The sequence below is a fragment of the Stegodyphus dumicola genome, chromosome 9 (assembly GCF_044657685.1).
Source record: "Stegodyphus dumicola isolate Sdum_Otavi_A_Nest chromosome 9, ASM4465768v1".
NCBI lineage: Eukaryota > Metazoa > Arthropoda > Arachnida > Araneae > Eresidae > Stegodyphus > Stegodyphus dumicola.
Genome location: NC_140776.1, coordinates 138,516,321 through 138,531,195, shown reverse-complemented (window position 1 = coordinate 138,531,195; position 14,875 = coordinate 138,516,321). Strand labels below are relative to the sequence as shown.

The 14,875-nt window shown below is 30.4% G+C and overlaps 1 protein-coding gene across 6 annotated transcripts in view; it reads left to right on the top strand.

The window, feature by feature from the left end:
• Positions 1-14,875, top strand: part of Asx (transcriptional regulator additional sex combs) — a 118,154-nt gene that overhangs the window by 17,649 nt on the left and 85,630 nt on the right. For all 6 annotated transcript variants that reach the window (XM_035377918.2, XM_085824146.1, XM_035377913.2 and 3 more), the window contains 2 exons: positions 1,481-1,563; positions 12,957-13,065. In XM_035377918.2, the coding sequence (XP_035233809.2) occupies positions 1,481-1,563; positions 12,957-13,065 (192 nt within the window). The remainder of the gene's footprint in view (positions 1-1,480; positions 1,564-12,956; positions 13,066-14,875) is intronic.

Genomic DNA, 14,875 nt, shown 5'->3' with positions numbered 1-14,875 from the left:
AATTATGTAAAACCACAGTTTTTTTACTTCGCTAGTGCATTTTCATTAGAATGAATGAATTTAACACTTGATTTTGCCTTTTCTATATTTTTGTCTTCGGGTAAGCAGTGTGATTGCATCCTAATTAACTTAATTACTGCGAATGGCTTCAGGGCATAAAATTGAACTATCTGGTAAAATTTCTATGTAATTGTATGCCATTACTGAAAGAAACAATCAATCTGATAAGAAATGGCTGCGACTTCTTTAAGGCATAGAATGTTATCAGAGAGGATATTCTGTTTGGCATCGGTTGTACCATTTTTGGCAACTTTATCACCTGTGCCGGCAAACTGGAAAAGTACCAATATTTCTAATGAGGCGTCTCCTAATTTAAAAACATTTTTATTTAAATCAGTTGGATCAAAAAGTAGAAAAAATATACTTAAGAACTGTGTTTATTGCTTTGAAATCTCTTGGTTTGTCAATCAGTAATGGGAAGGTTAAATTTGAACATTAAATAGGTTATGCTTTACTGAATGGCAACATGCTGGTACATGTCAGATAAAGATATTTTATTTCTGGCAGTGGCAATGTATTGCTTTTAAATGGTTGGGTTTATTGATTAAAATTGAAAGATAAATGTAAGATTTAAATATCTTACATTTAGCCGAAAGGCCACAGTGTGAAGTTGTAGACCTTTGGCCTGACTACCCTGATGGACTCAAATAATGATGAGATGCTGATAGCCTTTCCATCTTATGTATTAGTTTGCACCATCTTCGCTGTCAACATCTGATGATTCAGCTTAATACACCATCAATGGTACATTTGCCTCTGACATTTTGAGTATACTTCTGCATCTTGAAGGATGAGATTGCACTGTACGTACAATCTTTTTTTTTTTTTTACCAGGCTATGCATTTTTCATATCATTTTTGTTTTTTGCTGTGTATGTTGATATTATTTTAATTTCATATGTTGTTCGATATTATTTTTGAGTTAAGGGTATTTATTGTGCTTGTAGGTGGCAAAAATTTTTCCTGATGTGAATAATTACTTCTTAACGTTGCAATTTTCATGTAACAAAATATTTCATGAAATTTTTTGCTGTCTACACGTTTCTTCATAATCAGAATTTTTCATAATTGTGGGAGGGTCTGTAGCTGTTTGAATTGTAATGATATTTGATTAACCTAGGAAAAAAAAAAGGAGAGGTTTTATGTAAATAAAAATTTTGTTACTAATCTGCGTTAATAAAATTAGAGTAAATAATTCATTGTTTGCTTGTCGCTGATATACTCTACCTTCCCAATAAGTGATATTATTATTTTCTATGTGGAGAGGATTTTAATTGTCTGAAAATTTATGTTACTTTTGTTAAATTTTTTATTTTCAGGAAATTTTGTTATAAGCTTTTAGATGAATTTTAGAATATACAATTTTATGAATTATGATTTTTATATTTTGAGTATTTCACATATATTTAATTTCATATTAGGCTCTTGAACTGTACCCAAAGACTCCATTGGGTCATAAAGACATTTTCAATGTCATTAGGGTCAAAGGATTGAAAGATGTAAGGTGAGTAGCATTACTTTATTTCCACAGAGAATTATTGCATAATATATAGCAGGCATGTCTAAACTGCTGCTCCTTGGCTTTTAATTATGACTTATATCGAAACAGTGGTTTTATTTCTTTAAATAGCATCCAGACTTGAACATTTTTTAACAATCAATAATTTCAGTTTTTTAAACTACATTATATAATAATAATTCTGGAAGTTTCAAACTGTTGCTCAAAGTGTGCAATTCTGCAATTTACTACCATGGAGATACTAATTTTAGAATAGGTAAAGTCTCTCAGGATGGAAGAAAAGAAAAATATATTAGCAACAAGCTGTATTGATGATTTGCACAAGAAAAGGGGGTGACAATTCTAAATCTACCATTTTACTGGGCCGATTGATGAAACTTAACTTGCGTTTTTCATGTCTTGAAAGTTTGGATTAGGATATACTATATTAAATTTATAAGTAGCATTGTTGTAACAAAGGTATTTTGACACAAAATCAAACTTTTTCTGAAATGACATCAGAGTCGTGTCTACATATTTTTTCACCTGAGGCAAAGCAGTAAATGTGCACCCCTGTATACAATGCAAGATTATTTATTTAACTATTTGTGTGTGTGTATGTGTGGGTGGGGGGAATAAATAATACTAAATGATGTTTGAAAACATAACATTATATAAACACGTGCAATTTTCAGACTTTCTAATTATCTGGCTCAACGCAAAATCATCAATGATTGTAAAGTTTACTTCCTAGCTGTAGACACTATACCAATAGTTGCATTTAAATATCAAAGGACCTTAAGCAACTTGCTAACTAACCACCATGAAATAGATGAGTCAGCAGAATGATATTGCAAGTCACCAGTTTACAGTACTTACATAGATTCTCATTACCAGCACATAATTACTGGCAACCTGGATATCATACAAAACCATCAACTAAAAACACTAATGAGTTATGGTGCAAAATTTAGACCAGTCAGAAACATAACTAAAAATTACTGTTGCAAGACTTTAGAAAACAAAATCAATGAATTTATAGTTAAAGCAAGCTATCAACTGAATTTACCTATAGATACCTTTTTAAAATGGAAAGATGAAATTCTTCAATGCATATCCACTGAAATTAATCACCTCAAGTTTAAAAGTACATTGAATTGGTTGCAACTTACATCAGGTATTAAAAATCAAAAAAAAAAAAAAAAAAAAAAAAAAAAAAACTTTTTACTATTACAAAAATAGATAAAGCAAATAATAACTTTAGCATTATATGAAAATAATTCTACGCAGAAATTATTCATAAAAAACTTTTCAAGGCTACTACTTATAAATTAGCAAACCTTACAGAAACATCTATAATAAACAGAATTAAAACTTTTCATAAAAAACTAAATATTACTTTAAATCCATCCAAGCTACAACAGATTTACTAACCTCTACGCACTTCCCAAATTCCATAAAACACCATTAAAATTCTGATTTATAGCAAATGGAACTAATAATTACAAGAAAAATGTGGACTATTATTTTTCAATTCAACTTAAAAAAATCTGTAAATTTATTTTCAACGATTGTAACACTAAGCATAACTATTGCTGGATCATCCATAATAACACTCCTGTCATTAATGCCATTCAAACAATTAACATACAGAACATTAACTGCTATGACTTTGAAAACTTATATACCTCACTTCCTCTAGAAGAAATTTATGCTAGTCTACTAGATCTCCCTAAACTCTTCCCTGATATGCTCACGATTATGAATCTTAACAAATGGAAAACCTACCTAAAATGCACACTTTTTCATAACTACATGAAAAATGTTTCAAAATCACATGTTTCAAAATCAACTTTTTAAACAAGTCAGAGGTCTTCCAATGGAATCCCATTCCAGTACCTCGCTCTGTAATATTTTATTTATCAAAGAATTTAACTTCAAAAAAAATCTAAAACCACAAGAATTAAATTACTACAAGCACACTTACAGATATATTGATGATCTTATTACAATTAATAATTTTAATAAAATTAAATACTCCGAGATTTATCCAAATTGCCTTACACTTAATAAAACTAATAATTCACAAAATTGCATAGACTATCTCAATCTTCAAATCATTAACTACAAAAAAATTTTACTTTTTGACAAAACAAGAAACTTCAGTTTCAATACTAACAAATTAATAAATTGGAATTCCAACATATCCAAAAAAGTAATTAACAATACAATAATAAAGCAAATACAACGAATTAAAAATATCTGCACAGATACGATAGATCTACAACACAAAATTTTGCTCCTTATTAAAATTCTCAAAAATAATCTAATACCTAATAAATTTATTAACCATTGCCTTAAAAGAGCAGGTGTTAAATACTCACTATAAATCATTTAACTGATAGGGATATGATAATTTGTTCCTAAACCTGAGAAGGCGATATTTGTATATAGTGTAATTACAAAGCTGTATATAATGTAAAAAGCTAATTGTATTCAGACTTATGGTGTTACTAAAAAAAAATGGGCCTATTTCATAATCTTTAGTCTGTGAAATAGCTCTTTGACAGTGAAAATTCCTTTTTTCCTTTGCTTAATTTCTTCCTCATTATGACACAACAATTAACCAGAAATTAATTCATTTCCATTCACTAGTATATTCAAAAATTTTAACAGACGGTTTCACTCAAATAAGAACTCCACAATATACGTCCCTCAAGCATTCCTAGTCACTCCCTCTCCCATAACTTACTTCACACAAGTTTCACCGACTGACATAATTCAAAGCCCCCGGTGCCAATAAAGAATTTCGAAAACAACCCTTCTGAGTAAGACGTGAAGAAAACACTTTGCCCACTTCCCACTAGAAAGAACATAAGTTAATTAATTCTTTTTCTGGCTTTTTATATCTTCCATATAGTTCATGTACATTCCCTTTTCTTATTATATGTATTTTAAATTTAAATTTTTATTTTTTGATTTGTTTTTGCAAAGATTGCATTATATTTCTTATATTTCGTAATTTTCTGATGTTTATTTCAATTATCAATACTTTGAGTTCTATTTCATAATACCAATTTCCAATGTTTAATTTTTTACAAATAGTTTTGAATTAAAATGCATAAACACAGTGTCGAGGGACAATTACTCAAATAATTTATCAATTTTACTGCATAAATTGCTTTTCACTCAAAATTGAATTAGCAAAAATGCTTAATCAGAATGAGTTCTTTAGGGACCTGCATTGGTTCTTGATCCCTTCAATTCATGGAAATATTTGGCCTAACTTAAATTGCCAGTTTGGCATCGCTTTATTACTTGAGTAAAGAACGAAACACCTTTGTATTTCTTTCTTAATTATTGTTCTTTCAATGGGAGTTGGTTTGTTCCCCTTGAAAAGTCAATTAATTTCCGATCGATGGCAATGATTACTTGCTTTTAATTTAATTTCTTTTTACAATTGAAATTGTGTTATTCATGATTTAATTCAAGTCCCCGTTAAACATTTTTAACAATTTACATTCAAGTTACTTTAAAACAATTTTCAGAATTAAACTTACTCACTATGGATTCACTCTTTTTAGATAATTCTACTAAAATTAAACTTAGATAATATAATCAATATTTCTTTAGTAAATACATTATTGCACACATATACATATAATCATACATATAGAGCAAATTAACTGTGTTTATATATATTTTATGCTCATTAAAAGTAACTATTTCAAGGGAAAATACAATAACTCTTACAGTAATAATTAATTGCAACTTTGTATATTCCACAAAGTGAAACATATATAATGATTAACAATTTTGAAATGGAAATTAAAAATATGCTTTTTGAAAATTATCAAATAATATAAAGTAGTATAAATAAAACATCTGCTCAAAAATTTATGAAAAACTTTTCAAGCATATTTATAATATAATTTTTCTTGCTTTTAAAGAAGCAAAAATCATCAGTAATTTTTTCAGAATCTATTTGATTACTTAACTCATGTTCTGTAGAGAGAATGAACATGTTTGAAAGTTTTTCTTGGCCTAGTGAAGATCACATATAGTTCTTTATTATTTTAAGTTTGCTAGAGCTTTCCCCACTAGCTACAGTAACTGGCAATGTTAAAAAAATTCTTAAATTCTTAATGCTGCTTCTAAATTTGTATAGAACTGAACAAATTGTGAATTATTTAAAAAAGTTCTAAGCTTGTAGCTGCTTTTGTGTCCTGAAATATTGAAATAGCAGGGCTTTTAAAACTAGAAATGAAACAATCCATACAGTTACCAGCGAGATGAGTATGAATGCAAGCCCAAAACTTCGATTCATGGGCCTACTTTATTTGAAAAACTAATTATATGGTACATTTCATTTTCAATCATCCTTGTTTATTCTTCAGATGCTATTTCAGAAGGCGGATGCTATTCAGGAAGGTGTTTATGAAATTGCAAAACTCGGCAGTTGTTGCAGTCTATGTTCAGTTAGTGGACTTTGGCAAGTTTCTTTTTATTGTTATGACTAAATAAAGAGTGTAAGTTAACCCCTTGGGTACTTTTGACGTCTGAGACACATCATTCACTTTTTTCCCCCTAGGAGTGGATGACGTGTCTAAGACGTCAAAGCAAAAATTAAACTCTTTGGTACATTTGACGTCTGAGAGACGTCATTCACTTGTTTTCCCTAGGAGCGGATGACGTGTCTAAAATGTTATTTGAGGTTAGGCACAATTCTGTTCATTTCATTGTAGCTTGTATCAGTCATAATAGAAGAGGAAATTACTGTATTTCGGTGAACATTATTTGCGATACACTGCCCCATTATGTCAAAAACAAGGAATATATTTTATGATAGTGATAGCGAAAGTGACTTGAGAAAGAAGAATTGTTTAGTTATCCTGAAATTGACAATTACAATGAAATATAAAGCGAAGGTGATGAACACGATATTGAACTAGAAAATGATGACAATTGTAATATAATATCAAGGTTTCGAAGACGCACAAGACGTCTATCGAGCAGTGATAGTGAATCTTTTTGTGAACTAGAAAATGATGAAAATTGTAATATAAAACCAAGGTTTCGAAGACGCACAAGACATCTATTGAGCAGTGATAGTGAATCTTCTCGTGAACCAGTATTAGAGGAATGGATTTGGGAAGAAGAAAATGTAGCCGATATAAAAAGTTTTTCTGAAATGTTTGGAATTAATCCTTTGAGCCTGTGTAGACTAGGTGGTAATCCTACGCTTATAGATGTTTTGAAAGAAGTCTTGAATGAAGATTTTTGGGACACTATAGTGGAAGAGACAAATAGATATGCCAGACAAATGATAGAAAAAGAAGGTTGTGTAACAAAAAAAAAAAAAAAAAAAAAAAAAACCCCAAAGGTGGTTTTATTTAAGTTCTGATGAAATGAAAGCTTATATTGCATTATGCATCTTGATGTCGCAGATGAAGAAGCCAAAAATGCATTTGTATTGGTTGAAAAGTATACAGTAAGTACTCCAATTTTTGCCAGCACTATGCCACACAATAGGTTTTTTGATATTTCAAGCTTTCTACATTTTACGGATAATGAAAAGAGAAATAAAGATGACAGAATAAGAAAGATTAGAAATATAGTGGATTACCTAAATAATAAATTTTGTTACCTTTATACTCCTGATAGTGAAGTAGCTATTGATGAATCACAATCAAAAATTATATCCGTTCCACATGTAAATATTTTCTCAAATAAATCCCTACCCAAGGGGTTAAGCTAATGAGAGACAGCAAAGAGAAACTAATGTCTGCTGTATAATATTTTCTATGAAAGTTTAGTCTATACAATTTGTATTGAACTGTTTGTTATTGAAAGTAGAGTGTAATTAGTTCCTTAAAGCTACTCTCAATAACAAAATTTAATGTTAGAAAATATTATGTACACTACTGTGAAAGCTCATGTCTTTTGAGAATAAATTAATGCTATTAGTTTTTCTTTTCTCAGCTGGATTGTTCGTAACACACAATTTATTTACTATTCACTGATATATTCTGAAATTAAAAGTTAAAAATCATAGGTTTTAAAAATAAATTTCTGAATTTTTGATCGAATAACTAATTTGGCACCCCTTCTATTTGTTCACCTGAGGTAAGTGCCTCACCCTCGTACCGGGCCCTGAATGACATACCAATTTTTTACCATATTTCAATCCTGCCACTCATTATGCCTAAATATTCAATTTTGTAAAATTTAGTGAGAAACTTGCAGAGAAATAAAAATGCCCTTTTTTCTGTTTGCACCAAGAATAATTGACTTGGCAAATTCTTTATTTATGGTGATCTCCTTCCCTTTCATGCATTCATTGCATGAGTTGAAAAAAAGGTGCATCACTCATTCTTTCAGATAATTTTAACAAAGTGCATAAACTATATTTGGTGTTATTATTGCTAAAACCGATGTGCCAAATTTCAAAATAATTTCAAAATGTCCCAATATAGAAAGAAATTCATATATACTTGGCAAATTCTGAATAAAAAATTAATTTTTTGCAGGTATGCCTAATAATACATCTATTTTAAGGTGATGGTAAACATTTTATAGCTTATAATCCAAAAAATTTTCAAAAAATTTATAAAAATTACTAAAAAATACCAATTTAAAAAATAAATTAGAAAATACCTGCAAATTTTATTTGGATTAAAACTAAATTTTGAGTTGTGAAAGAAGGTTAAGTAAGTTTAATAAAAGAAGAGATTAATAAATATATACCCAATTCAATTAACACTGAGGAGCTAAAATTTTGAGAGCTAATTTTTTAAAAACTACTCATGCGATTTTTACAAAACTTGGCACTTTGGCATAATTTGAGTCGTAGAATCGAAACACGAAAAAAAAAAGGGGTCTGTTATTTCAGAAGTCAGATTTTGTGTCGGAATACCTATATTCTATATAAATGCTGAACAATGTTGTATATAAATCTAATGTATATCCTAAGGTGCACTTTTGAGACATGAAGAACACAAGTTAAATTCCACCAGTTGGCACTGCAGAACGGAAGATATGGAATTGTCCCTACCCCCCCTTTTTGGTGTGTGTGCAAGCAAGGTGTACTACAAATCTTAATGACACTGTGACTGTTGTTAGAGTTGTATTGGAAGAAGCAAATAATTTTTGATGAATGAGTTTGCATTTCATAAATTAAAAAAAATTTTAATTTTTGCTTTCATTATTTTATTATTCTTGTAGAAAAATTTAGCTTATTTTAAGTAACTGCAGTAGAATTTAATATTACAGTGTAACAGGTACATTACGCTGTCTATAGTAAATTGCAATATCTATGTAGAGTTTGATCACTGTTTCTTATCTGTCATATTTTAAAGAAAAATACCCAATTCTATTCTAATAATTTCAAAAGTGTTTCCTCTTATTGTAAAGATGAATATATCTTATTTTTGATTTATTTCTCTTAAAATCAGTTGGTGTTTGTAATTAAAGTCAAGGTGGAAAATTTGGAAACCAAGTGAAAATGTTTAGTTTTCTGTCTATAACGAATGTTCATATTTAAAGTTATAGGTTCATACAAACTTATTAGGATTATACAAACATAAGCTTTTGTTTAACCTTTTAACTGTCATGCCCGAGATAAGCACAGGTGTTCGAAAATGTCACCCCCAAGTAATACTCGGGGTAATTTTTTTTTTGAGTGCATCGTATTGTTGTACCCGAATATATATCGGGAGACGTTTATTTCGGCTTCATCTCTTTGTCAAGCCCGACTGTATCTCGGGAAAAGTTAATGTGCACTCAATTCAATAGATGACAGTACTTTGATGAAGATTTCAAAGATTAGAGGTTAGAAGTTATTTGGTTCAAAGTGTGCGGGATCTTTTTGTTGTAAAATGGCATCCAGTTCTTTGAAACGTTATATAGATGATTTAGATTCTTCAAACGAAGATGAAGATTTTGAAGGCAGCGATACTAGTGATGCAGGTGAAACTGAGGAGAGTGACATTGAAAGTAGCAGTGAATCAACGGATAGCGGTGATGACAATATAGGAAATGCGAGAGACTGGTGTGAAGTAACTGCTTCTGGCCGATCAGGGACCCCGCGGTTCCCTTTTACAGGTACTCCAGGTGTAACTTTTCCTGTAAACATAAACTACACTCCTTTAGATGTTTTAGAAATGTTTCTGGATTCAAATCTAATGGATATAATTGTCAAAGAAACGAACAACTATGCAGAGCAAGAAAGCAAATCAGGCAAGGGACTAATAATTCTTCAAGGTATTGACCGAAAACTTACATTTTTAGAATTTTGAATCCAAGTTGTAGAAGAGCTTTTGGATAAATATGATGATGCAACTTCTGGACAAAAGAATGTTAGCAGACCACCTACAATAGATAACCCTGCCCGTCTTACTGAACGACATTTTATATCCCATATTTTTCCTGCTTCTGCAAAACGTGAGCCTACTAGACAGTGCAAAGTGTGTTGTTCGAAAAAGGATAAAAATGGGAAAAAGATAAGAAAACATGATTCTGGTGTAGTGATTGTGGAGTTGGTTTGTGCTTGGAAAAGTGTTTCCAGTTGTACCACAAGACTGAATTACTGAACTACTAATAGGTATTCACTTTTATGTATTTTTTTCATTTATTTATTTTTTATAAAATAATAATTTTTTTTTCATTTTTAGAAAATAATGCTCCACTAGAAGTGAACTTTACAACTGCCATGTTGAGTGGCAGCCACCTCAAGCAAATATACAGTGGTTACAAAACTTTAAAAATTTTACCCATGTACTTCAAAATATCAGTTTTTAACTACCAAGTATATTTTATTTTGTACTAAACATTTGATTTTTGCAATAAATAAATTTGACGATTTGTGTACTAAGACAACCATAATTATTTTTTTATATTTATATTAAATAACCACATTAATTATGAAATGCGTTATCATTGGTAATTGCTTGAAAAATTTCTTCGTATTTAGAAGTAATTTTAGTACCTTTAAAATAATATATTGGGTCATCCAGAAACTTCCATAGTTTTTCAAATCAAAGTGTCATCATCTCTTTTAATTGTTTTGTAACTGCTGATAAAGAATGACTTTGATCGAGGCAGTTGTTTAAATATAGTTTTTCTGCTCTCACTGGAGCATTTTTAGATAGTGTTGTGGCATAATTTGTGTTTTAGGGTATGGCTAAAAATGGTGAAACTTAGAATTCCATTTTGTCATATCATGCTCTTTTATTTTAAGAAAGTGAAAAAAGCTATTCACACTAATTATAGAATTTTTTTGTGTATGGATGGAGTGCAGTTTCTGATGGCAGAGTTCGAAGCTGGTTTGGGAAGTATGGAAATTTCAGCCTTGAAGATGATGGTCTACGTAGACAACCATCCTCTGTGAAGAAGGACATATCACTGAATCAAATCATTGACTTGTCACTTATTAAAGAACCTATCAAATTCAATTTTGTCGATCGGCTGAGTGGAATGGGAAATGTAGAACTGTCCCATTTATTTTTTTTATTTGGTGTACACGTGTGTGTGTGCATGGAGAAATACAACACACATTACATAGAATTTATTTGCACCTGGAGTGTTTTTTGTCTTGAAACAAACTCTTTGTCTATAGCAGTATTGTCTCCAAATCACTATTCAGATTGTTGCTAGGAAATCTTACCGCAATGTATTATTTAAAAAAAATAAATAATGAAGAATCTATGTATGTATGCATGTATGTGTATATGCTCCTCACACTGTGGGAGAACAATGGCACTTAAAGCTACCAAATTTTTTATGAATATTTAATTCCCAATTTTTGATTCATTTATATTTTGTACAAATTTAGCGATTCTGACAACTAAACAAATTTAACAACATTAAAATCTTTAATCCTTTCTTTGTATTTATTTATTCTTTGCTTTATTGCAAAAATTTTATACAGAATACAGGGAAAAATTATGCAACACTTTATTTTTATAGTATTATGTCATTTCAGAATTTTTTTTAGAGATTAAAAAAAAATTAATTTAAAGAGAAACTGATTGCTGTATATGAAAATGTTTTTATTTGAGAGAGAAGAGAAACATGCCAAAGTAAAACATAAAACTAGACAAAGTAGGAACCTTGGTGCAGACTTTAATCAAGACTTGATTGATTTTGAAGATAAACAGGCACAGGTCCTTCTTCATCAGGAGCAAAGAAATTTGCTTCAGTAGAGGCAAATGTTTGAAGAACTGAAGGTTTTGCACATGTCCTTGAAAAGCTGAAGTTATATTTTAATGCTTTCACCTGATCATGTGAAAGATTAAGATTAGAGATGTTAACAATGGGATTAGTATTATATTAAAAATGGGGTTAATATTAATGTTAGAGATATTAACAGTGGGAAAGTTAACAGGATGAGTGGGTCTAACCCACTGAGTGGGAGCTTTTGGAATTTAAAAACTAGAACTTTTTATGGCATTGACAGGCAGTTTTGTTTCTAAACTAAGATTTAGGATCAAATAAGGAAACATTTAAAGTAGAACTGACAATTTTTAAATGAAGGTAATAGAATTCTTAAACAATTTTAGACTAACATTTGCATGGTGGCATCTTAGAATGTGACGAAGAAGTGACTATTTGAATTTATGCATAATTTTTGAAACATTACTAGAAGATTTAAGATTGTATTTGACTTATGTAAATTTGTGAGTGATATTATGATGTTTGCAATTAAGCAAAAAATGGAGATAATTCAAGAATTTCATATGCTTAAGGCATTAAATTGGTTCCTGTCTGTTGACATATTTTGAAATGGAACAAGCAAGAAAAAGTTGTAAACTCAAAAGTATATTAAATAGGGAAAGTGCAAAATGGGTAAAATAATAAAAAGGTTAAAATAAATAATAATTAAAAAAAATGTAAGAAAGAAATGCACTACAAAATAAAACAACATTATTGATGCAGTAATAAATTAACAAAGAAATTTGCACAAGAAAACATGACAAAATGATTAATGAGAAATATAAACAAAAAGGTAAACTCACTAGCTTCTGAAAATGAGAGAATCCAGCAACCACATGGAATCACAAAGCAAAACATAAAATGATGCAGTGGGAAAATGAACCGAACTGGAAGAACTTTCTCGAAAATGGCAGATGGTCGCAAAAATCAAGACAGAAGAGAAACACACTAAAGTAAAACATAAAATTAGGGGAAGCAATAATATTGTGCAGTTTTCTTATCTCAAGATGAAGTGGGAGCTGTACTCGTTTGCTTTCGAAATGTAGAGTGTCTTGACTAAAATCTATGCTAAACACAAGATTGTTGCTTTGCCTAATTTTATGCTTTCAGTTGTCATACATATTGATTTTTAAATAATGAAATGTTATATCACAGAATTTTTATTTATTCATATATTTATTTTCCAGTGGACCTGCGTCCTTAGCTTGTCTGAATGCCATGCTTCATGTACATTCTAGAGGTCCGGAAGCAATGTTTTACCGAGTTGATGGTTGTACAAGTGTTTTTGGACTTGCAGTTAGTACTTTTACTCTGTTTATTTACATTTTAAGAATGTCTGTTTATGATGTTAAACTACCATTTCTTAAGAGGAAAAAAAAGAAAGTGAACATAGCTACTAGAGAATGGACGAATAATTATCCTGTACATATATAATGCAAAATAAGTTAAAACATATACTTAAGCACACATACAGTCAAACGTCTTTAATCCGGACTCGTCAGGACCGGTGACTCCGGATTATCAGATTTTACGGATTATAGATCATCAGTTTAAATCTGGTAAGATGGCATGCAGAAATTATAAAATTGAAAATATGAAAAGGTAATTTATGAAATAAAGAAGAAAGGGTATCAAAATTAACAAAAAAAGCTTAATATTTATTTGTTTATGTTGTTAAACATTTCTTTCAGCGCGCACATGTGCAAAGCATATATTACACGTAGTGAAAATTAGAAAATTGAAACCAGAAAACTATTTGATGTGTATTTGTGATATTTATAGTGAGGAGGAATTTGATTTAAATCATATCAAAGGAGTACATCGAGATGAAATACTACATTTAGAAAGAAATTATAAGCCAAATAAAATAAAAACATCTGCCCTGAAGATAAAGATAGTGCTGACAGATCAACTTCCAGTTCATTGCCGCGACGTCCCTACTTCCGCAGAGCAGCAAGAAATTAATAAACAGATTTCGGAATGGTTAGAGAAACAAAGCTTGTGCCTTTATCCACTTTTTGCAGCAATTTGACTTTTTGTTTGATGGACATCGAAACATGCTTTCGCTTTGTAGATCCTTTGGCAGCTCCAGAATCGGAAATTCTTTTTGACATAATCGAAAGTTCAAGCTTAGTTTTATAAAATTGCTCTAACAGTCTGAAAAAAACTAATAAGCCGGATCCAATTAGAAGATTAAGGAACAACGTAATGTGGAACATTAACTGAAATAGATAATTAGATAATTTTAGCTTAGCTTATACCGTCTGTTATACATTAAACGCTCATGCGTAAATATATTATGTGCATGCGTAAAGGTATAGGTGCATGTGTAAAGGTATTATGCACATTATGTGTTGACGCATGCGCAGAAAGTTTGTAGCTTTGAGGTCCGGATTATAGATCATTCCGGATTATGGATGCCCGGATTAAAGACTTTTGACTGTATATATAAATATATATAAATCGAAATTATAATTTAAACTAACGTAAGCTCTTTAATTCTTCCTCTCTGGTATAAAAATAACTTCTCTGTATTGCACCATTTCTAGATCATTCCATTTTGCATGGCATACACGACGCTGATGACGTAATAATTGTGAACTGAAACTTTTAACTCAAACCAAAACCTTTCCTTTCTCTTCATGTGCTTCCCTTGCTTAACTATGCACTTCAGCTTCTCCCTTTGCTCTGCTTGGACATAATTTCACTATGCTGTTTCCTATTGCAATAATATCAAAAATGTAAATGTTCTTGAATAAGTACGGCTAGAGTGCCAAGCGAACTATAGCCACAAATGTCAGTTGCAAATAAAAATTGAATTAAAACTGCCTCGACAGCCGAGTTTTTTAGATATTATGATCTCAACACATCAGCATAATACACAATCAGAATTCTTCCTCTCCAATATGGATCTACGTACGCATCAGCAGTGTTCTGGCATTTTCTTGCTATTATTACATATATGTATGTATTTGCATATGTATGTGTATATGTAGATATATGTCATGATTTAATACATAGATGAAGGAATCCGGTACTTAAATATCTGGCCTCCAAAGACATTTTAATGCATAGTTGGAAGGATGAACGCATAAATGAAAGACAG